Source organism: Glycine max, chromosome 6 (genome assembly GCF_000004515.6).
Source record: "Glycine max cultivar Williams 82 chromosome 6, Glycine_max_v4.0, whole genome shotgun sequence".
NCBI classification, from domain to species: Eukaryota; Viridiplantae; Streptophyta; class Magnoliopsida; order Fabales; family Fabaceae; genus Glycine; species Glycine max.
Window position 1 is genome coordinate 5,659,873 of NC_038242.2, and position 24,323 is coordinate 5,684,195.

The window sequence follows — 24,323 nt, forward strand, 5'->3', positions numbered from 1 at the left end:
AAAAACATTTTATTATAATGAGCATTAAACTTTGAATTTTAGATTTTATATAAACTTTTTAAATTTTTTAGTTTTGACTAAATAAGTTAACATTAAGATTGATTTTTAGACTTTTGTCATTTTCTCTAACTATGCTGAAGTGAAATTTTCAATTAAGGTTACTCTAAAATGTTTGTAGACACTATGTCGTGAGATGTTTAATGATTTTTTCTTCATAAATATGATACGTACTTTAGTAAAATTTATTGTGAGATACAAGTGATATATTTTATATATGAAGTTTATATTCATAGAGATTGAGTGATTAATAATCAAGTAATCATTATTCTTAAAAGTAGATTAGACTCTTATTGACAAAAGATATGAATCAGTCGATTGACACTCAAGTCAAAATTCGGTTGAGGTTGTCATGGATATTTTTAGACAGTGTTTCATGAAGTTTAAAAAACTCCTTTTTCATGAACATGATAAATCTTTTAATGAGATTTGTTGTGAGATGCAAGTGATAATTTTGTATATAGGATCTAAACTCATGGGAGTTGTGTGATTAACAATGATTGATGATAAGATAATCGTTGTCTTTGAGATTAAATTTAACACGAGAGATGAATTGATCGACGGACCTTGAATTCAGTGAAGTTGTCATGAAATATTTATAAACAGTGTCTCAAAAAGTTTAATAGTTCTTTTATCATTAAAATAATATGTAAAATTTACACTTTAGAAATTACATGATTAACAATGATTGATAATAAATTAATCATTGTCTTTGAAGTCAAATTATGTATTCAGCCTTATTTTTTAAATAAAAAATAATAAACATAATTAACGAATTATATAAAAATTGACACATTTTTACTTATTTATAAAATTTACGGTTAGTCACATTCTTACGTGATGTTGTTTATAATTTCTTCCATGTTGCTATCATTCTTTTATCTTTTTACCTTAATCTATTCATTATATTATTATCTGACATAAAGATGAAGGCATGAATTGTAATACACCTAACTTTTTTTTATCAAAATGATTATAATTATTCCAAAATTTTATGATATTTTATAGTTTAAGTGTGATAGTCATTAAAATATGTTCAAAATCATAGTTGACGAAATGCAAAATACGTGATATTCATTAAAAACTAATCACGTGGCCAAAATCATTTCAATAATCAGCGGAATTGTTAGGTATCAAAATTGCACTTATACTCGTTATTGATAGCTAATAGACTGATAATCGATCAACTATTCCAACGAACAGCATCTAACATAGTTGCTGAATGTATCATTCCTCTGTTAAGAATCGTGTGAAATAGAAGGTGGTGTAAACAATTCAAGATCCTCTGGCTTTCATTGTTCTGAAGAAGAAAAAAGTATGTTTTTCTCCTTTTTTTTTATACTGTACAAATTTTCCTCCGTATGTGAGATGAAAGCTTATTTCTCTAAAGAAAAATGCACCATCTAATTCTCTTTTTACACTTTATTACTAAGGAAATAGACTATACAATAAAAAGAAAAGAATCATGATAATATGAAAGTATCACCCTCTCATGCCTCCTCACAGCCAAAAACCATTAAAATATTCACTAATCGGATGTATAATCAGGAGCACTTTTTCATGAAATGAATTAAAGAATAATTAGTTTTATTGATTGTGAACTTTTAAATGCTTATTCAAAGGATGAAATACAACTATACATCATTTTATATAATACTATATCTTAATCTATTTTTTATTATAATGGCCTTACTCTAAACTAGCATATATAGAAATAGAATATTTGAGTTGAAAACAAGCTTTACTACTAAGAGTCTAAACAGCCTGTTTTGTTATCCAAAGGTGCTCCAAGTCCAGTCTCCAGAAAACCCAATGGAAGACAACCCCTAGATGAAAGAAACCAAAATCACTCCATCCAAGTTATTTTTACTACAACACACATCACCTATCTATATAGTCTCCAGAGAACTAGCCTATCGCTTTTTCCACATCTATATTCTATTCTATTATTCGTTTAGATTGGTGATAACTGAAAACATCTGTATACTAATACAGTATAAATCTCAAGCTAGATAACTTAGATATATGGCATTCTCTAATATCTACTATTCTAATTGAACCGAAAACAACAACGTCAAACAAATTGGATCAATTTTCGCAAGGTTTATAATAACATTTAAAGCAACACAGCACTTTCTATAGTTAAATATAAACACTCTCAGTCAGAACTAATTGATCACTGATCAGCCACAAAGAGATATAAGAACTACAATACACAACTATGTAGTTCCGGTAATGTTTAAAGCTAAAATTTTCTCTGCCAAAATAGCAAGTCCAGAACAATTGAACAACACTAATTGTCTAATTCCCAAAAAAAAACTACATGAAAAATTTCCCAGGTCCACAGTAATACGACCAGAATCATCACCATTCTCACCAGAACCTAAAGACCACTGTTTATTCGGCATCAACATATGAACAAGAAATACAAATTCCTGTATTGATGTTAAGGAGCAGGGTTCTTTTACCGGACGGGTTGCTGGTTATAATGGTTCTTCTCTTTTTTTTTTGCAGCAGCAAGCCTTGCACTCCTTGCAGCAGCCTCTTGAGCAGCAGCTCTTGCAGCAGCATCCATTTCTTTACTGGACTTCTTCTTCTTTGTAGAAGCAACTTTCTTGAGACGCTCTTTCACATCAACAGTAGATGTATCCTCCACATTTTCAGCGCCTGTGGCCAAATCAGGCCCATTGTTTGTGTCTGAACTGTTGGGTTGATCTTGAGATTCTTTCACCTCCTTGGAAGCTTTATCCTTCTTCTTCTTCTTCTTGGAAGTTTTGGATTCTGCAGGGACATTTTCTTTCTTTTCTCCATCTCCATCAGTCTCAACACCTTTCTTATCCTGAGCACCTGCAAATGCAATTTCACAACATCTTATTTCAGCAAGATTCAACAGCCATAAGCTCAGAGTGCTTGCATCTTGACACACGGAAAAATTACTTTTCACAGATAAAAGTATAATAAAAAAAGAGGTTTGGATAAAAAGGTTTGTCTTCTGTAGTTAAATAGAAAAACCTGTTGATGCAAAACAGAAGAAAGTGGCCATCAAAGAAGAAGAAAAGCATGCCATGGCCAATTAATAACCTAAACTCACAAAACACATAATATAATATCCAAAATAACATGCCACAGTTCTACAAATTTACCTTGAGACTCATCTTGACCATCGTTACTTTGTTTTGGCGCCACTCCAAAATCAGCTAGAAGAGCCTCAAGTTCTGCAAGTTCCTTCTTCTTCCTTTCCTTTTTAGAGAGCTGCCTTTCTGTCTCCTTTGGTGGCGGCAAAGGGACTTCAGTATCCTTCTTAACCTCATGTTCAGGTTTCAAAGATTCTTCTGGTTCATGATCATGCTCTTCCTCAACCTCATCATCCCCTTCATCCAAAATATCTTCCTCACTCTCACTTTCCTGTAACATTTTTGTTATAATTGTGCTTTATCTTTGGGAAGAATGCATGCCAGTGATGCCACATAGTTTGTTTTTGTCTGCCATTTAGTTTGTACTAGACTACTAGTTTTATTTTTTATTGGCAAATTAGAGAAAATACACTATATTAGCATGGTTGGTTCCGCATCTCATGTGATTTTATACATTTACTAATAGTGTATTTGGAAACTCTTGATAAGTAAGAAATCAAATTTGCAATGTGAAACCTAAAATTGGTCTTGGGTCATGGACCATGAGTGTCCCCACAACCCAGTGTGTCAGAAACTAATCTCACTTGCGGCTCATGACTGTCCTGGTCCAAGGAAATTTTGCACACAGTGAGAATCGATCACGGGTTCTCTAACTAAATAGATGGTTCTCACTGATCACGGGTTCTCTAACTAAATAGATGGTTCTCACTAATACCGCTATACCAACCCTTTGGTATGAAACTAAACACCTATAAGAAGCTAGTAGTCAAACAAACTAAATTCACAAGGAATCAACTTACAGAATAACAGTATATATTAATAAAGAATATTCAAACTTTACAACAGCCACTCCCGATATCACCATCCACGAAAACTAAACACCGGTATATCCCTTAACAATAGGAAGAAGCAATCAAATTCAAGAACCACGTTATCCATCCACACAGTAAGAAAAACAGATAAATAACAAAAACAAACAAAATCCCCGCACCTCAAAATTCCCATGTTTGTCCTCCTTACTGTGATGAGGTTCAGAAACGCCCCACACCGATTGGGGCGGCGCCGTGGTGGCGTAGTAATCGTCGTCGTCCTCGTCGTCGACGTCGGCCCAGGACTTGGCGTTCAGCGGCGCCGGGGCCCAAAACACTGGGGCCTCAGCCTTCGCGGACTGGGCCTGCGATTTCGTCGACGAGCCCTTGCTCTTCTTCTCCTTATCGGACTTCTTCTTCTTCTTCAGAGTATCCAGCGCTGCAAACACGTTCGTGTTGTTCAACACCAACGACCCTTCATCCCTCCTGCTTCCACCTCCCACCATTATTTTTTTTCTTTCTTCTTCCTCAGATCAAACACAACACTCTCCTCAACAACGCTTCCACGCGATTCCCCTGATAATAATACCTGTAATTTTTTTTCTCCGGATTTCGAATTCTAACGCTCGACCTCGCCGTTTATCGATTTAAATAGAAACAGTAACTTAATAAAAAAATACAATAAAATAAACTAACTCTTCTCTCGAATGTTAAAATCGGGTGAAAACGTTAGTTTTTGCTTAGGATGTTAGAATAAAATTAAGCCAATTTTTTGTTATTTAATCGATGAAAAGAAGAGCGGTGCTAAGAGATCTGGCGGTCGGTGAAGACCGTGAGAATTGAAATCCGATGAGAGGCTAATCCAGATTAGGGTTTGGAAGAAAAGAGAGAAAGAGTTGAGAAATGAACAATGTAAGAGAAGGGAGAGGATGAGTGAGACGCAGACAATGGACGAGAGATGGTATTTGTTCCCAGCTAGGGTTATAACGAAACGAAGAAGATAACGAAATGAAGGGAACCATACCCGGAACGGAGCTTTTATATGGTTTTTTATTTTTATTTTGTAATTTTATTATTATATTTAAAAAATTATTATTATATTTTTGTCCTTAAATTATTTTAACTTTATTGTTTTTAGTCTGATCAAAATTTTCACTAACCTTAATTATTAAATTATTTCTTCATTAACACTTTTGCTCTCTGCCATTAAATGATGGTATGATAATCATGTGAGTTCTAAAGTTATTAAACAGTCTGATGTGTATTATTTTTAGAAATTATATTTTTAATTCCCCGTTATTTTACAAAATTGACATTTAATTACTCAACAATTTTTACTGATCTTACTTCTTCATCTTATTCACCAAATTCATTTTTATTTCCTTGATAATTTTTTAAGCACGAAATATTATTTAATAGTGATGGAATAGACTAAAAATAATGACAAACATGAATCAAGAATTAAGACTGATCACAAAATTATTGAGACTAATTAATAAAATTTGTGAAAAATGAGGGACTAAAACCTTCATTAAGAAAAAAAAAAAAGACCAACCAAGATTACATTAAAAAATTAAAAGTGAATTTCGTAAAAAGATAAAAGACTATAAAATATTTTTTTGTTTTTAGGTGACATTTAATAATTAATAACATTTAAAATATGTTATCTTAACCATTTTAAGGATCAACAATGATTACTTTCAAAATTAAAGAGATGAAAATTGGACAAAAAAATTTAGAGAAACTAAAATCAAACTTAAAAATGTTAAAAGAACAAAAAAGTTAGGTTTCCCATGTGAAATTTAGGCAAGACACTACTTTATCTAGTTTCAAATATAAGAAAAAATAGATTTTTTTTTAATTTTAAATATAAAAAAATTTCAACTAATTTTATTTTATTTAATGTTATTATTTTTAAAATATCATTCATTTAATTGAGGTACTAATTTTAATAATATTTTATCTTTTATATCAAATTTTAATAAAAGATGAGTTGAGATAAATATTTTTTAATTAAAATTGATGTAATTAAATGTAATTAAATAATTTTTTAATTAGTGTGACATTAATTGAGAAAGTAAAAAAAAAATTATCGAGATGCTAAAAACAGGCTCTCTCGTGACTTTTTTTTAAATAGGCTGTGGCCCCCCTGCTCGGCTGCTCCCAAGTATTTTCTTTCCAATAAAACCTTTTTCTTTTTTAATTCTTTAAAACGTACCCTAAACAAGATCCTTTAAGACTTTTTGTCAGCATTTTTTACAACTTCACCAAGGCTCCAGGTTTATAAGTTAGACTTGCATAATCTAGATTCTAGAGCGTATTTCTTTTTAAGGTGGGAGAATGCTCTTCCATTTCCTCCATCCGTAGCACCCACTCCCCAAGTCCGAAGTATTTCTTACAAAAATAAACAAATTAATATGTAAAGAGGAAAAAAAATATATACTGTATCTCTTTGTAACCCTGCCCGACTGCCATAAATGAACATTGAGCAGCTAAGCAATTTAATGAAATGTTTATTCATTAGGTTTATTCTATTAAAATTTATATTATAAACTTAAGCCTAAGCTTAATCGTAAAAGTTAAACAAAATTATCAAAACATCATGCATTACATTTTATAAATCTAAACAACTTTGATACAAACTCTTCCAGATTAGCTTATGAAATCGTTTCAGAATGCAAGGCCATGTATGACTACATCAATTCACATTTGGCTACTAGATTTGTGGTATATTTGTTCAAACTGATTGGAAACAGCATTAACCTTGTACATTCAGACTGCTCAAAATAAATTGTTTATTTTTTTTTATCGGACAGTTAGTGAAGATATTTGAATTCATGACTTTCTTATCAATCCAGCCTTATGACTCCCGGTCAAAATAAATTGTACATTCAGCTATTTAAAAAGTTTATATTTGCAGTTAAGCTACATACAACCGAACATGTAAAAGAAATTGCAAGATTTATTATGTTCTATTCTAAATATAGTAAATCGTATTAGCAGATTAAAAAAAACAAAAATTGTACAACGAGCATTATTGCAATTGCAATGATTTACTATGTTTTTCCTGTGATAAGCTGCGCATGGACACATTATCAAGCTACTTTTCTAAGCTCCCAATACAGATAGATATATGCATAAATATTACAGAAAGTTAACACTGGATAAAAATCATCATTCACAGAAAGATAAATGGACAACATGCAATTCATATAGTTCTTAACCTCGTTATATGTATCGATACGTACAAGTATAAAATTTGACAAACTTGGTCCTAAGCTAAACTCTGTCGAAATGAATATAGATTTGAAGAAAGAAATATTATTAATGAAATACAAAACGCTTATCACCAGCAATAAGGGCGTCATGTGTGTCCTCGTTTTCATTTTTCTGTCATTAGAATGACTATGCCACAAAAAATAAGAAAACCATAAGAAAAAATATTAATATAAAGAAAATCTTGATCATCAGCCACCTATTAGAAGATATGTTGTTCAGATACTTCAACAAAGCCCCTTGCGCCCCCTCTACATTTGCCAATGTATCATCCATGTTTTCATCAATCCTGCAAATTAGGTACCTCTATCAACCCCACCAATGTCTCCATTAAAATAAGAAAATCAAGCAAAAGTCCATTCACCTTATCAGCAATCAAAGTAAAGGTATGCAATTGTTCACGTCAAAGTACATTAGTTTCAAATTATTGCAGCAAGGATGTCAAACAAGCAAAGCTCATGGAGGGGCACACTCAACTTCTACACCCCCCCTACTTTAGTTAATAGCCAACAAACCCTAACCCGTGGGAACCCAACTTGCCCCACCCTGCATGGGGGGCAGGAATGGTGAGAGTTTAAAACATGCTCTGCTATGGGATAGGGCAGGTGTGGGCTTAGGGTCAATCTGCCCTACAGCACATGTCAACATAAGCATCTTTCATGCTTATCTTAGCTACCAATAAAGTCAACTATATTAACTCATCTTTACTGATTAATTTAAACACTAATTAGTAAACGCATATCTTATTTTGAGATAGCAGATTAATTTTAAGAATATGACTTTTAAATGTTGTATAAATTTAATTTAATTCAAAATATTCTCGAGTAAGGACAAGATGGGTATAGTGTGGTTCTGCTAATAATTTTCTAAAGGAGTTCATTTTTAAATCCCTAGAGGGTGCAGTTGGGGGTCAGGTTGAGCAAAAACCCAGTCAGCACTCCCACATGCCCATTGACATGCTGAACTAATAACAATAGACTGATATCCATCACAAAAAATCATTACAAAGATATAAAGGGGAAAAAACTGATACTATATTGATAAATAATATCTACTATCATAAATCCAAAATTATGAATTATGGATGACTCATTTGATCATAACAGAACCATGAACAAATCAAGCAAGCTTGTATCTTATACTAAAATAATCATATATTGCATTCAAATAAAGCAATATAGGACAACAAGGATGTATCTATACAGTGCTCAAGTGAGAAATATAAAAACCTGATGGCAATCTCTCCTTGTTGAGAAACAAGAGTTGCTAGTTGATTAAAGATGTTGCTGAGCTCATGAATAGTGGACTCAACATTCTGAAGAGCTTCAGCTCTGTTTTGCATGTAACTGTCTTGCAATGGAACTACCTCTTGCTGCTGCTGCTGCTGTTGCAGCAATGGTTGACTCTCCCCATCCACCTGCTTCCTGTGGATTTAAAAGGCCATAGAATAAATTATGTGAGAGCATAATTTCAGATATAATTTCATCACAACCTTAATATTGGAGAATAACCAAAATTCTAATCATTTTTTAGAAAAGGATCCAATCATGCCTTGTAACCAAAATCCTTTTTTGTCTTGGTCAAACATATTGCATATTTTCTCCCTTTTCTCTTAACACCAATCATCCTTTTGAAAATTTGGTGAAACTTCCTATTCATTCCCTTTCTCATATAACCTACTTTTCGGATAACTTTCTAGAGTTAGAGATGGTACTCTAAAGTGAAAGGGGACACTACCATCTCCTTGGAATGTGCTTATCTAGGTTCTTTGAGGTATACTAACAACTTGAAAATTTAAGGAAATGAATTTTTAGCACCTTTTTCATTTTAGGGAGGTGTATTCTATAGTATAACTCAGGAATTGTATCCTTAAATAATTTTCTAAAAATTGGTGCGAGGATATGCAGAATAAGATGTTAGGATCCATTGCAAGGCATGGGACTTGAGTCCCATATTGGATGTATGGGATTCTAGTGTGAGATTTATAAGGCTTGGGGATCTGCAACTACAATACAAGAACTCGCTTTTGTGGTGTGATTCTCTCAACATTCTTATCAATTGGCCGTAGAGATTTAGAGCCTTCCACAACACATCTCTTAGCTACAAAATACAAATGAAAGCCGACATTGAGGTGCCAAACCTTCCCGCCGATGTGAGCTCTTGGGGAAGATCAGCCTGTTATCTGGGTGTGAATGGCAACGCCAGCATTGCGGTGTTCACCGGAGACTAGCCAAAGGGGTAGTGCATAGCCAGCTCATGTGTGTGCCAAGGCTACAAATGGGATATTAGGATCTAATTGCACAGTATGGGATTCTAGTGTGGCTGTGTGGGTTATAATAAGGCCTTGGACTCTCCAACTATCGGCTAGCTTGTATGGTGAGGTTCTCCCAAGGTTCTTATCATACTATCTGTTGGCTTCTTCATAGTCTTTTTTAAATGATTAGATGGTTCTTCACAGTAATGAGTGGATAACAATCATGATGACAAGTTTTTTATTACTTTTGTGATTATTACTTGTCATCATGATTATTTCAACCCCTATGCAACTTCTGTTATTTGCCTATGACGCTATCTGCTAGAGGATTTTTGGCTTCCCGCCATTTTACACAATCTGCTATTGATAACACTGCCTCTTACTCATGCACAACTTTATCGATCCCATTTAGATTAATTATTTTCATTGTTCTAACACATTTATATTGATCTTATCGTACAAATAACATATGAAACAAAAAGAACAGCATAACTTACTTAGGAAACAACTGAGATGAAGATGACCCAGTAGCCCAAGGTGCAGCGGGGGCATTAGAAGTACTAGCAGCCGACCTCGTAGCCAACGGCCGTTGCCGGACAAAAGGATTCGCAGAGTCCTTAGAAGCAGTGGCCGAAAACAGCTGCCTCCTATTCTCATGCACTTTCAAGTTCTTGACAAAAACAATAGCATCACACCAGTGTCGGAAATTGGCAAATAAACAACAGAAGCACACCAATACGACAAATAAAGTACCTCAGTTCGCATGGTGAGAACATCTTTAAACTCTTTGGTGGCGCTCATCAACCGTGTCTTCAGGTCATCAACCACCGTGGTCGAATGGCTAGTCGTGTCGGTAGAAGCGTTCCCACTCTCGTTCCGAGAGTTGCTGAGTAACTGAAGATCCACAACCGCAGAGTTTAGAGCAGTGATGTCTTGCTTAATAACCCCCGTAAGCTCTTGAATTTCCATGGTAGGGTCATCGAAAACCGAAGTCCTCTTAGCCACTGCGAATCAAAACGAATAGAAAGGTTCACGACTTCATAATTATTAATTCACATCATATGGTTCTAAAATCGATTAATTTGCTTACACTTGGCGAGCTTGGCGAGTTTCTGAGAGGTTTGGTGAATCCCGAAGCCGATCTTGGAAGCTCTTCTATTGAACTCCGATTGATTTGCAATCGCGGATCGCTGTTCCTCCGATCTGGATGAACTGCTGCTTTGTCCATTCGGCGCTGGCCCTGTTTTCTTCAACCTCTCCGCAATGCTCTGGAATTCGTGCGTCCGATCCCGAAACGATGACTGCGCCGATTTGGTGTGCATTTTGCCAATGTATCAGACGCTGATGCGAGATCCGTGAAGCCGGCGCCGGAAAATCGGTGTTGTTCTCCGGCGAGGGATGGTGAATAGTGAGGAAGAGGAAACCCTAGATCTAATTGGAATAGCTGTTGTGGATAGGGGAATGGCTAAAGGAGGAGGAGGAGGCGTGGTGTAACTGTAAAGAGTTATGGAAATGAAAAAAGGTGCATTGCAGAAAGCAATAGCAGCGAAGCACCTTGTTCCTCTTTCGATTTTGTACATTTTACCCCGACATCGCTGGATAGGAACTCATGTTAACTGCTTCGTCATTTTGTTTCTTTGAACTATAAGTGAAATAGAATGGAAGATACAATTCAAGTAACAGACAAAACTTTAATATATTAAGATTTAGAATAACAAACAAATTATCAAGGTAATTAAAACAAAAATTAAGTATTTATCATAATTTTAAACATATTTAAACCTAACTGGAATTCACAGAAAAATTTAGACTTAACAAATAACAATATAATATCAAATTATTTATAACACTTACAAATTTTATTCAATCAATTAAATTAGACTCCACTTATTAGTTGAATTGAAAAATATACATTCAGTTTTATAATAATTAATTTAAAGTTTATTTTTTATTGGCCAAGAGTATGAATTTTTTTAATAAATTCTCATTAAAATTGTTGAAGTAATTATTAATAAATTTATTGTAAACATTGATTTATAATTGGATAATAATATAAAATATTTTTACTTTATTAGTAAGTTTTCTATTTTTTTTTTCAGTTTTTGCCAATTTGAATGTTTGATAAGAAAATTTTAATATCTTATAAGTTATTTTGACTTATGGTTTATTTGATGATCATATTTTTTTTAGGTCTTAAAAATAAAATTGTGCCTTAGAAATTTTAAAATACTAAATAAATTTGTTTAGAAAAAATAAAGAATTGCTGCCAAACAATTCATTTGTGGTGGACTCTGGTCAGCTATTTAGCCCAACCTTAGTCCAGAAGGGTCAAATTAACATTTTAGACACGAATCTTAATCATATTTATAGTTTAAAATTAAAATTATATTTATCATCAATTCAAGACCTACTTTCTGCGCTCAACTTTTCAACAATTTTCTACAGTTTTCATCGTAGTCAATTTCCTAAATAATAACTCATTTTTTCTCATGCAAGAAAATATCAATATAGTGAAAAGTGAAAAGTTAAGGAATTAACGCATTGATATTTTGTGTCGCTGCTTCTTTAAATTTGTTGTTCTTATAGTGCATGCTATTATAAGTTTTTTTTTACATTAAGTAGTTATTATAAGTTACAACTTAAGCAAATATTGTTAATGGAAATTCTTTCATATTACTTTTATCTGTGATCAGCTCCTGAACGCGTTATCAAAAAATAACTCATGAACGCATTATCAAGCCAATGCTTTTTTATGCCCCAACATATCCTTGCATAAAATATTACAGAAAGCCTCCACTGTAGTATAATAGTCGTGCTTACGGTTCTTAACCAGTATATTATTTGACAAACTTGGTCTTAAGTTAAACTCTGCAAGAATGAATATATATTTGGAGAAATAAATATTAAAGAAATACAGAATGCCGACACTCGTGTCATTGTTTTCATTTCTGTCACCTAAATGACTATGCCACAAAAAATAAGAAAACCATAAGGAAAAATATTAACACAGAGAAAATTTTGATCATCAACCACCGATTAGAAGATATGCTGTTCAGATACTTCAGCAAAGCCCCTTGTGCTCCCTCTACGTTTGCCAATGTATCGTCCATGTTTTCATCAATCCTGCAAATTAAGTACCTCTATCAACCCCACTATGTCCCAATTGGCCAATATGAAAAATCAAGCAAAAGTCAATTCACCATATATAAGTATTATACGTATTCAATTGCTGACCACAAATTGTCAAACGAGTAAGCTTCACTAAACTCGGGGAGGGGAAAACTCAACTGGTAAACTGGCACTTTAGCCAGAACTAATAGCATATATTGATATCCATAACAAAAGATTACTAGAATGATCTAAAAATAACAATAAAACCACATTGATAAGTAACATCTAATGGTCGTAAATTCATAATTGCACAGTAGCAATAAAATTTATGGAAAAAAGCATTCAGCGGCCTTGAACTTTACTCCTTTTACAAATAGACACCCTAAACTTCAATTTTATCTCAATTGACCCTTAAACTTTATCTCTTTTGCAAATAGGCACCATGAACTTTAATTTCGTTTAAATCAATCCTTAAACTTTACCTCTTTGGCACATAGACACCAAAATTTCAATTTCCCTCCTTGGTCTATGGGCAAAACAAATAGGGTTTGATCTAATGGTAACATACATTGAACATCATATTGGAATACAGAAATGCAGAACCATATTGAGGTGTATATATATAGCACACAAGTGAGACATATAAAAACCTGATGGCAATCTCTCCTTGTTGGGAAACAAGTGTTGCAAGCTGATTAAAAATGTTGCTAAGCTCGTGAATAGTGGACTCAACATTCTGAAGAGCTTCAGCTCTGCTTTGCATGTAACTGTCTTGCAATGGAACTACCTCCTGCTGCTGCTGCTGTTGTTGCAACAATGGTTGACTCTCCCCATCCACTTGCTTCCTATAGATTTAAAAGCCATGAAAAAAGTTCAAAACAAAATTTGGACCATGATAGCCACTGTTTGCAGCATAGACCTGGCATTTCAACTCCCATCCCTTTTGTTGGACCAAGACAGCCCAACAAAGGAAAATGGGTTGGGTGGGGCAACCTGCCTTTCTACATGCATTTTAAACCAGCCTGTTTGACTCACCAAATTCTCCTGACCAGGCTAGGCCAACAAAACAAGGTATGAAACGGCCAGACTGTTTAACAGGTCTAACTGTAACCAAACATGCAATAGAAGTTCACAAGTTAAATTAAGTGAATAAGTTAATTAATTCAGTAAAGCAGATGTTGTGAACTTATGCATTGATGCAAAATGCAATCACAACAAAGTTAATAAGTTGATATTAATATTGGCACAATGGTTGTTACAAATTCTGCAAATTTGAGTTGCACTTCTATAACAATTCAATGAAAACAAAAAAAGAGAAAGGTTTTTAATCACACTTTTACAAATAAACCAACCGGCCTTGTTACAAATTAGAATCATCAATTCCTTTGAACAAAAATTATGCAATTAATAATCCAACCAAGCATAATAACAATAGACAATGTAACGAGAGAACATATTAATTCAAATTATCTCGCCAGTTAGTTTACCCACATTACAGAAAATATTAGCAAGAAAACAACAAACACTTGCTACTAAAATCCTACAACCAAGAAAAGAACATATAATAGAAATACTAAAAATGTTAAACTTACTTAGGAAACGCCTGAGATGAAGATGGTGACCCATTAGCCCAGGGAAGAGCAGGGGCATTAGAAGTACTAGCAGCCGCCCTTGCAGCCAACGGCCGTTGCCGAATAAAAGGATTTGCAGAATCCTTAGATGCAGAAGATGAAAACAACTGTCTTCTATTCTCATGCACTTTCATGTTCTTCACAAAAACAACAACACAACATCAATCAATATCAATATTGAATTTAATCCATAATCCTTAAACACACACAACAAAGTACCTCAGTTCTCATGGTGAGAACATCCTTAAACTCTTTGGTGGTGCTCATCAACCGTGTTTTCAAGTCATCGACCACAGTGCTCGAATGGCTAGTGGTGTCGGCGGAAACATTCCCACTCTCATTCCTAGAGTTACACAGAAACTGAAGATCCACAACGGCAGAGTTCAGAGCAGTAATATCCTGCTTAATAACCCCCGTAAGCTCTTGGATTTCCATAGTAGGGTCATCAAAAACCGACGTCCTCTTCGCCACTGCGAATCAAAACAAATAGAAAGTTCCATAACTTCATAATTACCAATTCATATCATATGATTCTAAAATCAATTATAATAAGTTTTATAGTAATCTTTGCTTACACTTGGCGAGTTTGGCGAGTTTCTGAGACGTTTGGTGAATTCCGTATCCGATTTTGGAGGCCCTTCTATTGAACTCCGATTGGTTGGCGATCGCGGATCGCTGTTCCTCCGATCTGGTGGAAGAAGTGCTGCTGCTGGGCCCATTGGGCCCTGATCCGGACTTCTTCAACCTCTCTGTGATGCTGTGGAATTCCTGAGTCCGATCCCGGAACGACGACTGCGCCGATTTCGCGTGCATTTTCTTTTTCCCGTTTCGGAAATTTGAGGAGAATGCGAGATCCGTGAAGGCAATAGGAAGGAACAAACCCTAGGTTCAGCTCGAATTGAATTTGGATTTGGATTTGCGGTGGGTTAAGGAATGTATTCCAATGGTTGGGGAAGAGACGGATACGAAGGAGGAAGTGCGTGTAGAAAGCATAAACAAATTTTATGTATTGGGTGGCTACTGTGTTTTTTTACATTGAATTGAATGAAATGAATTTGCTTCTTCGTTTCTTTCCGACTTCAAAGTTCTAACATCGTGTCTTTATCTGGCATCTGCATTATCCAGAGTGACTTATTATTATTTATGTTAAAATTAAAGTTAAGGCTAAAATATGATTTTCTTCTTCTTATTTTTATATTTTAAAATAATTAATTTTAATATAATGATAATTATAAATTATCATGATAGTACCCTCACAATGTTTAAATTAATTATTTTATCATTTTATATTGATGAATAATTAATTTAAATTTAAAACACAAATAGGGCTACCAAATTAATACATAATAGATCAAAATGATATGTAAAAAAAAAACACAGTTTAATGCAAATATATTGACGTGTGTGATGAAGAGTTGAAACTGATGGGTGAATGATATTAGGGTGCAGCAAGGAGTAGTTCCATATCCACGGTCGTTTTGGCGGCAGCAAAAATCAACATGGATATTTGTCTCTCCGTAGCACAACACAGAACAAGTTCAAACCAATTCTCAATGTAAATTTGTAATTCTCATGGGTTTGACAAATCAATTAATAAAAATAAAGCTTCCTATCTGTTAAGATCAGTGTTTTATATTGACTAAATTCACTAATCTTTATCTCTTCTAACTTCTTTCACGATAATGTCACATCTGACCTGCTAATGCTCTCTCCCAGTTACTTTTTTTTTTTTTGTTGATGCTTTTATTAAAACTCTGTTAATGAAGCCTTAGTTCCTCTGTTATCACGTGTTTTTGCTTCTTTCAAATGTCTCAAATAAAAGCCTCTTAATTTAATCTGGCTGTAAAATTAAGGGAAAAATAGTGTTTCTATTTTGTTTAAATAAAAGAAAATGATACATAGCTCACATGGCCTATCATGCTTGAGCATATATTGCCTGTTCTGAATGAATTATTGGCACACAAAACTGCCATCTTAGTTTATCACTCACTTAGTTTTTAATATCCTACCATGAAATGTTCTTGTTGCATGCTAGTCTAACTTACTGTTAATCTCCTACAGTCAGCCACTATCCCATGGAAAAGAGATCTACCTGAAACTTCTTTCTGCTTCCAATGTTGGACCAGCTTCAAGCAATCAGTTTCAAAAAAGGTATACAGTAATAACAATTCAGCTGCAGTAATTATTGCCCAGTGGAATGCGTAAGCTTCAGCTTCTCTTGAATCCATTACTGTGTTGAACATTTCTTTCAAAAGTCGGTTCAATGAGAAGTAAGAAATCATTGCTTCTAGACAAATGTATGTTTGGTGGCATGACAAGGGAAATTAAAACCAAGCATACAATTAACCTTCACTTTTCCAAGTCACTTTCTTTGTATATGCTGCATCCATGATTGAAACGTTACATTATAACTTTCATTTGAGAAATGGTTATGCTCCAACTTTGCTCAAGACAAGACCAGATGAAATTACTTTCTTCATACTTAAATATAAGTAAAATTAATTGTAAAAAAATATAAGTAAACTTAATTAATTAACCTTAACACTAATTAAACAAAAAATTAGCTAATATTATTTAATTTTATTAATCTTATTTAAAGAATTTTTTGCCAAAAATGAAACTGACATAAAATAACCACTAAAATTAATTAAGAGAGCCATGTTAGAATTAAGAAAGACTGAAATATTATAAATACATGTTTTTAAGACTATCAATACATTCTTATCATATTCTTTTTTATAAAAGAATATTGATTATTCTGAAATTCGATAGTTTGATTAAGAATTATTTTAATTAAGGATAAAATTTGAATAATATCTCAACAATTCAATATTAACTTCAGCACATTAATCACTAATCCAATAATTATTCTTCTTTAACAACTCATAATAAATAAAAAAAATATTAACATAAATTTTAATTAATAAAAAATATTTATAAATTAGAATGTTCCGAAAAAATTGTTCCTAACATTCTTATCTAGGAGTGTATTTGTTAAAACAGGTATAAGAAAAATAAATAAAAAAATGTGAGTCTCATCCTTTTTATATTCTACTTTGATTTAACTATCCTTTTTTATTTTCAGCTTTATTTTATTAAACACATTATAGAATTTCAAAGAAGAATCCACTAATGTGTATAATATTATGTCAATTAAAAATCACATAAATTTAAGAGTCTTTCAACGTAAAACTTCTTCTCTTACATTTGACTCATTATTTTTCGTTGATCGATTGCATAACTTGTGTGGGCATTAACTATTCTTCTTTTACCTCCCTTTTAGATATTGTGTTTTATCTTGTTAATATTTTTATCTTAATTTGCAACTTTTTAGGAAAAGTGGATGAACAGAACTCCAGGGTAATCTATATAGCTGAGATGGAGATAAACTATTTGAATTTTTTAAAACGAGTATGGGCATGTTAAGTGGTTAATCTTTCATTCATATCTCTCAAAGCATATCATATGGTCATAATCTTTATTCTTATTCTTCACCACCACGTTCACCGTGCTAGAGTTCATTATTATCTGTGACATAATTGGTGAAAGCAAAAAAGGGCTATTCTTGGCCATTGACATATCTACTAATTAAATATAAGAGAAATTTGATGGTATCCATAAAAATTTAAATATTTTAGTACTGTTATTTGTTTAACTAATGAGTTTTCAATTATTGAAACTGTTTTTATTTTTATGGTTGCACTAAGATTTTTTTTCCCTACAAAATGATGATCGCGCTAAGATTAAAACTTATCACCCCATACATATTATCCAAACCTTTAACTACTAAGTCCATGATTTATGCTTTAAAAAAAAGTTGACCCCATGGGTTTTATTGAAATTGTCTATTTTATTTTATTTATATTGGTATGATTAAACTCATTTAACTATTGGTTCAAAATTATTGAAGCTGACTCTTCTATTTTATTTCTTTTGGAATGTTTAAACTTATTTAATTGTTGATTAAAAAAATAATTATACTGAAACTCTTAGGGGCGTTTAGAGCAATATTTTTATTTAGTTTTTCAGAAATTTGAAATGTTTGGTTTACTTTTAAAAAAATAATATTCACGGAAATAATATTTTATGGAAATGTTATTTTAGTTATGTTTCTCACAAAATTATTCTTATGTAGAAGATTGGAATTTATCTTTCTCAAGTTAAAAAAATACTATTATAAAAATATCATATTAACTTAAATTATTTAACGTAATAAATAAATAAATTTTATGATAAAAAAATATCGCATACTCTTTGATTTCTAAAAAATTTTATATAAATATTTCAAATATTTTTAACCAATCAAATAAATTTTAATCATTTTTAAAAATCATGATTCTCATAATTCAATTTTTAGAAATCATGGTTTTCCATCTGAAAAGTAATGAACATCTCATTGATAAATAAGGTTAAGAAAAAATCGTAAAATCATCTATCAATTGTAAATTAAAGATTCTATTGTGATTAAAGAACACTTAAATAAAAAATTAACTATTTATTTTAATCTTAAAAAAATTAAGATGGTTTACAACTTAGGACGGTTTGTTCTATATATATATATATATATATATATATATATATATATATATATATATATATATATATATATATATAATTAAATAAGGAATACTAAATAAATATTAAAATTCCAACATTATTGGATACCATATCACTCTATAAAAAAAAAAAATTAATCATCTTTGACAATGGTTGAGTGACAATACAAATTATAAGAAAGGAGAAAGGAATTTAACACTGTTAGTAATGGTAAGTTCCTTTTGTTGGGCGAATCCTGAAAGTTGGAAATGGCGTCATGCCATCATTTCTTGGATAAAAATTCCATAGCCAGGTTAATTGAGGACTAGCTATCCCTTGTTACACCCTTAATCATTCAAGCATATCAAATCTTCATACTTTAATGGAAATGGTAAACTCATTAACTCAGAATGGAAAGTTTTTTTTTTTTTTTTCTTGTTTGCTGCCATTGAAGTATTGTACAAATTTCCCCAGAGACATCAATCATTTACATGATATATGTATGAACAAAGACGCAATCAAGTCAATAATAATTATTAATTCATAAGGGAGTGCCCTAATTAACCTCCTAATTAGCTTGTCATGGACTAAGTAAAAGGAGTGCTTAATTTATGCATGCAGGTGCATGCCTGCTGAATAGGGAGGTGAATAAGGTAGACTTGGTTGCTAGCTTGGGGGAGCATATATAAGTGAGGCTCAAGTTTGTGGCTCGGTACGTAAATCAAGCGAGACTCAGGTAATGACTACCAAATGTTTTTACTAATATATAGAAGTTGGTTTGGTAGCACACCATTTTACAAATCGAGTTAAAAAAACTACAACTACAAACTTAACTATACGAAACCATTCCTGTAAGAGTGTAAGACATACTACTGATAAATGCTGTGGTACAGGTACTTATATAGAATAGAGAATATAAAAAAGAAAAATATTCTAAAAATAAAATAATATTCTATAGAATAAGAATAAAAGTGTACAACTACAACAACAAAACTTTCGAAACCATTCTTATAAGACATATATAGACTTGATACATGTTGAGGTACTTATATCAAATAGAATATGAAAAAGAAAATAATATTCTAAAAAATATTATTATTTTTTATTTTGGTTAAAATGAAGATATTTTTTCTCAAGATTTAAAGATTAATCTCTCAAACTATTAATATTCATTCAAGAGACTTACTAATTCTCTGAATAGATGTTATTCCATGTATACCGACTTAAGAATCTAACCATTCTTGAAGGACATGCATGACTATTTGTCAATTACCATACCACACCATATTGATACAGGATAAATAAATTTTAAAAAATACAAATAAAGTCTCTCTTTATGTATATGTTAAATAGAATTAATATAAATATAAAAAATATTATAATAATATTACTCATAGAAAATAAAATAATTAAAATAGTATTTACACCAGATAACACTAGCTGACTACGCGATTGAAAGCAATAAATTCCTGTATATAATTATTTCTTGGATAAAAACTTATGTGTAGCTAGCCAGTGTGGACAAGTTATTGTCAAACCATAATCATTCAACCATCAAATTTTATTCCAAAAGTTGATAATTGATATCATTAATTTGCTCAGAATATATACAAGATATTCCTCTTTTATTGGTAGTTACTGTCATAAAAACAATAATTTCATTGTAAATATCGTAAACATGATAATTAAGTCAATTCAATTAGAATAACTTTTAAAGTCGTGTTTTTTTAGGGTTATATATATAATTAAAAAGTTAGTAATTATATATATCTTATTAAAGTCAATTTGTGTTAAAACCTTTCATGTTTGGTCACTTGCTATTTCAATAAAAATATATTCGAAAACTCTGCTATAAATTTATGGAGAAAACTCTAACCTTTTTATGATTTATTATTTTGTATAAAATGTTTTTTTTTAAAAGAGAGGTCAATTTACATCATGTGAATAATACTCAGCCAAAAAGCAATATATAGAAAGGGATGTAACAAAAAGTTTCTTTGATGGTTTAATTATTGATGAATCTCAGCCCGACATGGAGAGTGAGATATACAGGTGAAAGGAAGCAGGAGAGGAAGATAAAAGAAAAAAGAAAACAGAAAACTTAACAAGTGAAATTACAACATATGAAGAGAGAAATAAAAATAAAAGTGGGTGTAAACATGACATAAAAGAAACAAATGTGCAAAAATATTGACAGTGACATACTTACACGTTACCATAAGTAGGCACGTACATATAATATGCATATGCGCAGATTGAACAAGAACCACCAAAAATTGAAGAAGTTCATGGTAAATATATATTCTTTCATACCTTAGAAATACAAGACGTACAGGAGTGAAACCCCATTTCACTATCAAATCCCAGATGAGAATAATTGACAGAAAAATAAACTTGCATATGCGACGCAATTATTCTAAGCCATACAAATATATTTACACCAGAAGACACTGATAATAATTACCCATTACAAGCAAGCAACAACATGGTAGATAATTAATGATATATATATATATATATATATATATATATATATATATATATATATATATATATATATATATATATATATATATTCTCCTCCTAAGTCCTAAATTTTTGCTTCAAACTTGCTCATCAGGGCCTTCATGCTTCCAAATAGCATTAATCGGCTTACCATTTATCCAATCCCTTAGCTTAAGAAGCACAAAAACAATCATCCCACACAAGAATCCAAGAGCAGCACTGGACCCCACCAACGAAACAGCAGTACAAAGAAGCATAACAAAAGAATCTTCTTTAGTATTCATGTCCCTAGAAGCCATGGCTAGTTCAACCCCAGCAAACAAGAGCAACACCCCTAAGATCCCCACAGGAAACTGGTTGAAAAAATGAGCCAAAGAACTTCCCAACACAAACCCTAAAATCAACTTAGCCGCACCAAGAAGTGCAACACACCCTCCACTCCTCCCTCCAAATTTATACTGCCCCGCAAGCCCACCAGCTCCATGGCAACATGGCATGGCCCCAAACCACCCTCCCACAAGGTTCATCAAACCTACAGTTACTGAGAGTGATGTCACTGAAAAATCTTTACCTGGAAACAAGTCTGATGATAGTTTGCAAACCGCTATCACAGAGTTTAAAATTGACAATGGGAGTTGAGGGATTGTGCCCTTTATGAAACCTTGCTTCCATGCATGTCTAGACATTTTCACCACCTCTATAGAAGAGGGTCCAAATTTAATCTCATGCACCACCCTAGGCCTTCTTATGAAAGCCAACAACACTCCCAACACAAACACCAAGAAAGCCGAAGGAAGCGCAAAAATAACCCTTCTTATTTTTCTCACTTTATTACTTATTCTGGCTTGGATTTGGTGGGATGGTTCTTCGTCGTGGTCATGATCATGATCGTGATTCGGGTCCTCGCCAGCACCATTTACAATGACAATAAAACAAACACATGCGATGGCGAGAATCAACCCATCGAACCCAAGCGAGTGTCTTTGGTCCATTGATTTGGACCGAGGCAAATCTTGTACTTTTCTTACATATTTGACCGCGGTCAACGCAAAGGACAAACCCTGTGCTAGCTGGATTCCCCTCACAACACACAAGGGAATGAGCTTGTAAGCTAGCTGCATGAGCCCGGTGACGCCTAGGACCAACATGGTTGCTCCGGTGAGGATACCGGAGGCCATGATCTCCGGTATGGAGAAGGTGGGGTCGGCGAGGGCGACAGCTGCGATGGACTTCATGGGCTGGACGGGCATGGGGACGCCGTAGATGGCGCCGGTGATGATGTTGTACATGCCGGTGAAGATCAATGTGGTGCCGAGGTTGAGGTCACTGGCTAGGGTTAGGGACAGAACAATGGGTATGTATGTACCTAGGTCACCCATGGCGCCGTTGAGTTCGGCCCAGGTTGAACGGAAGACGAGATTGCTTTTCACTTTCTGTACGGCGGAGGAACTTGCTTCTGAAGTGGGTGGGGGGTTCGGTGGTGCCATGGAATTGGAGTTAGAGAGTTCGATATGGGAAAAAAAAGGAAATTCTCTATTTATAGGGGGGGACTCTGTGGAGAGCATGTTTCCATTTTTAAATGAATATCTTACTGTAAGCTCACTTAATGGCGCAACAAATCAAACTAAATTTAAATTTTTTATTTTTTATAAATTAATTTATTAATATTTCACATTTTCAATAATAAATTTAACTATTTAACTTCTTTTTTTAATTTTAAAACTTATTTTCTTCCTATTTAACCAAACATGTCACAGTCTTTTAATCTTTGACTTTTTCTAATCACATTTGATGCCACTTCCAAACCAAAAAGCATAAATGATAAATGTCACCAACTAACCCAACCTCTGACGTTCATCTGCATCACTTGCAAAGTCACGATCAATTGAATTGTGTATACGCAATACCTATTATTCCATTAATGTCCAATCAAAGCAAAAAATATTGCTTATTTCCACTGTCGCCAGGCATCTCCTGTCACGACCATATTATTTGCATCTTCCTCATTGACCTATTTGTCACATCTATCTCGGGCATCATCACTTTGCTGCTCCTTAGCTATCAGAAATAGCGAACCGTATTACTACTTACTTTTTACTAGTAGTTTTTTTGGTACAATAGTTACTTTTTTTTTAGTTTGGATGAATATGGAGTATCCTTAGTTGAGAATTAAAGATTAATATTGACCTTTCAATAACTATTTTTTATATGTTCGAATTAGAGATCTAACTTCTATCTTATATTGAAGAGAGATAAATATGTTTGGATGTTTAATCACGTGACACCATCATGTGTATATTATTAGTTACAAATATAAAGAATATGTAGTTATAAAAAAGTGTGAAGAATATTTTTCTTTCACATGAGTTGACACTTTTTTTTTTAAAAAAAAAAATCTTGTTAAGATTAAAATTTAAAGTTAAATAAGTTTTTATGTGATCATATAACTATTAAATAATTTTTAATCTTAATTATTTACATAATTCTAATTTATTCATCTCACTTTTTCATACAATCACTTCTCATTTGTTAGGTCATATCCCTCTCTATCTATTTATATTATGTGGCTTATATATTTTAGATACAATTAACTTATATGTACTTTTATTTAAGATTTCAAGTGCTATACCTATAAGTCTGATACTTTTAAAAATTTATATTTAATTTCACTTAAAAATAAAAAATAAAATGAAAATATACTCTCTTTTTTATTTCTCTTTCTGTTTATATGTGTTGATATGGGCATACTGCAGTAAAAAAATGTATCTAACTCATCTCTAACTCTAAACTTGCTTTTTAGTTGTTAAAAATCTAGAATAGTAAAAATTGTTCGGAAATTTATGCTAATAAAAAATTAGTTCAGAAAGAAAAATAGTTTTTTGAAAGAATTTAATGGTTATATATTGATAGCGTAAATTAATCTTACATCATTATTCATTGACAAATTATTGTTAATATAATTTTTAAAATAATTATCAAAAAATTAACAATCTTATCATATTAGATAGAT

At 32.5% G+C, this 24,323-nt stretch overlaps 4 protein-coding genes across 4 annotated transcripts; all 4 read right to left on the minus strand.

Moving 5' to 3' along the window:
- Window positions 1-2,281: 2,281 nt before the first annotated feature.
- Window positions 2,282-5,017, minus strand: LOC100810419 (nucleolar protein 12). The gene is made up of 3 exons (XM_003526391.4): window positions 4,183-5,017; window positions 3,201-3,462; window positions 2,282-2,904 (listed from the first exon to the last, which is right to left on the minus strand). The coding sequence occupies exons 1-3, from the start codon at window positions 4,504-4,506 to the stop codon at window positions 2,522-2,524; spliced, it is 969 nt and encodes a 322-aa protein (XP_003526439.1). The 5' UTR covers window positions 4,507-5,017; the 3' UTR covers window positions 2,282-2,521.
- Window positions 5,018-7,191: 2,174 nt separating this feature from the next.
- On the minus strand, window positions 7,192-11,203 carry LOC100810956 (syntaxin-32). The gene is made up of 5 exons (XM_003526392.5): window positions 10,621-11,203; window positions 10,284-10,534; window positions 10,028-10,200; window positions 8,506-8,700; window positions 7,192-7,565 (listed from the first exon to the last, which is right to left on the minus strand). Exons 1-5 carry the CDS (start codon window positions 10,850-10,852, stop codon window positions 7,406-7,408), a joined length of 1,011 nt encoding a protein of 336 aa, XP_003526440.1. The 5' UTR covers window positions 10,853-11,203; the 3' UTR covers window positions 7,192-7,405.
- A 1,214-nt stretch (window positions 11,204-12,417) lies between these two features.
- On the minus strand, window positions 12,418-15,393 carry LOC100811494 (syntaxin-32). The gene is made up of 5 exons (XM_003526393.5): window positions 14,848-15,393; window positions 14,492-14,742; window positions 14,234-14,409; window positions 13,292-13,486; window positions 12,418-12,653 (listed from the first exon to the last, which is right to left on the minus strand). The coding sequence occupies exons 1-5, from the start codon at window positions 15,083-15,085 to the stop codon at window positions 12,494-12,496; spliced, it is 1,020 nt and encodes a 339-aa protein (XP_003526441.1). The 5' UTR covers window positions 15,086-15,393; the 3' UTR covers window positions 12,418-12,493.
- Window positions 15,394-21,366: 5,973 nt separating this feature from the next.
- LOC100797490 (molybdate transporter 1) lies at window positions 21,367-22,833 on the minus strand. Its single transcript, XM_003527756.4, has one exon. It carries the CDS (start codon window positions 22,798-22,800, stop codon window positions 21,412-21,414), a length of 1,389 nt encoding a protein of 462 aa, XP_003527804.1. The 5' UTR covers window positions 22,801-22,833; the 3' UTR covers window positions 21,367-21,411.
- Window positions 22,834-24,323: the final 1,490 nt, after the last annotated feature.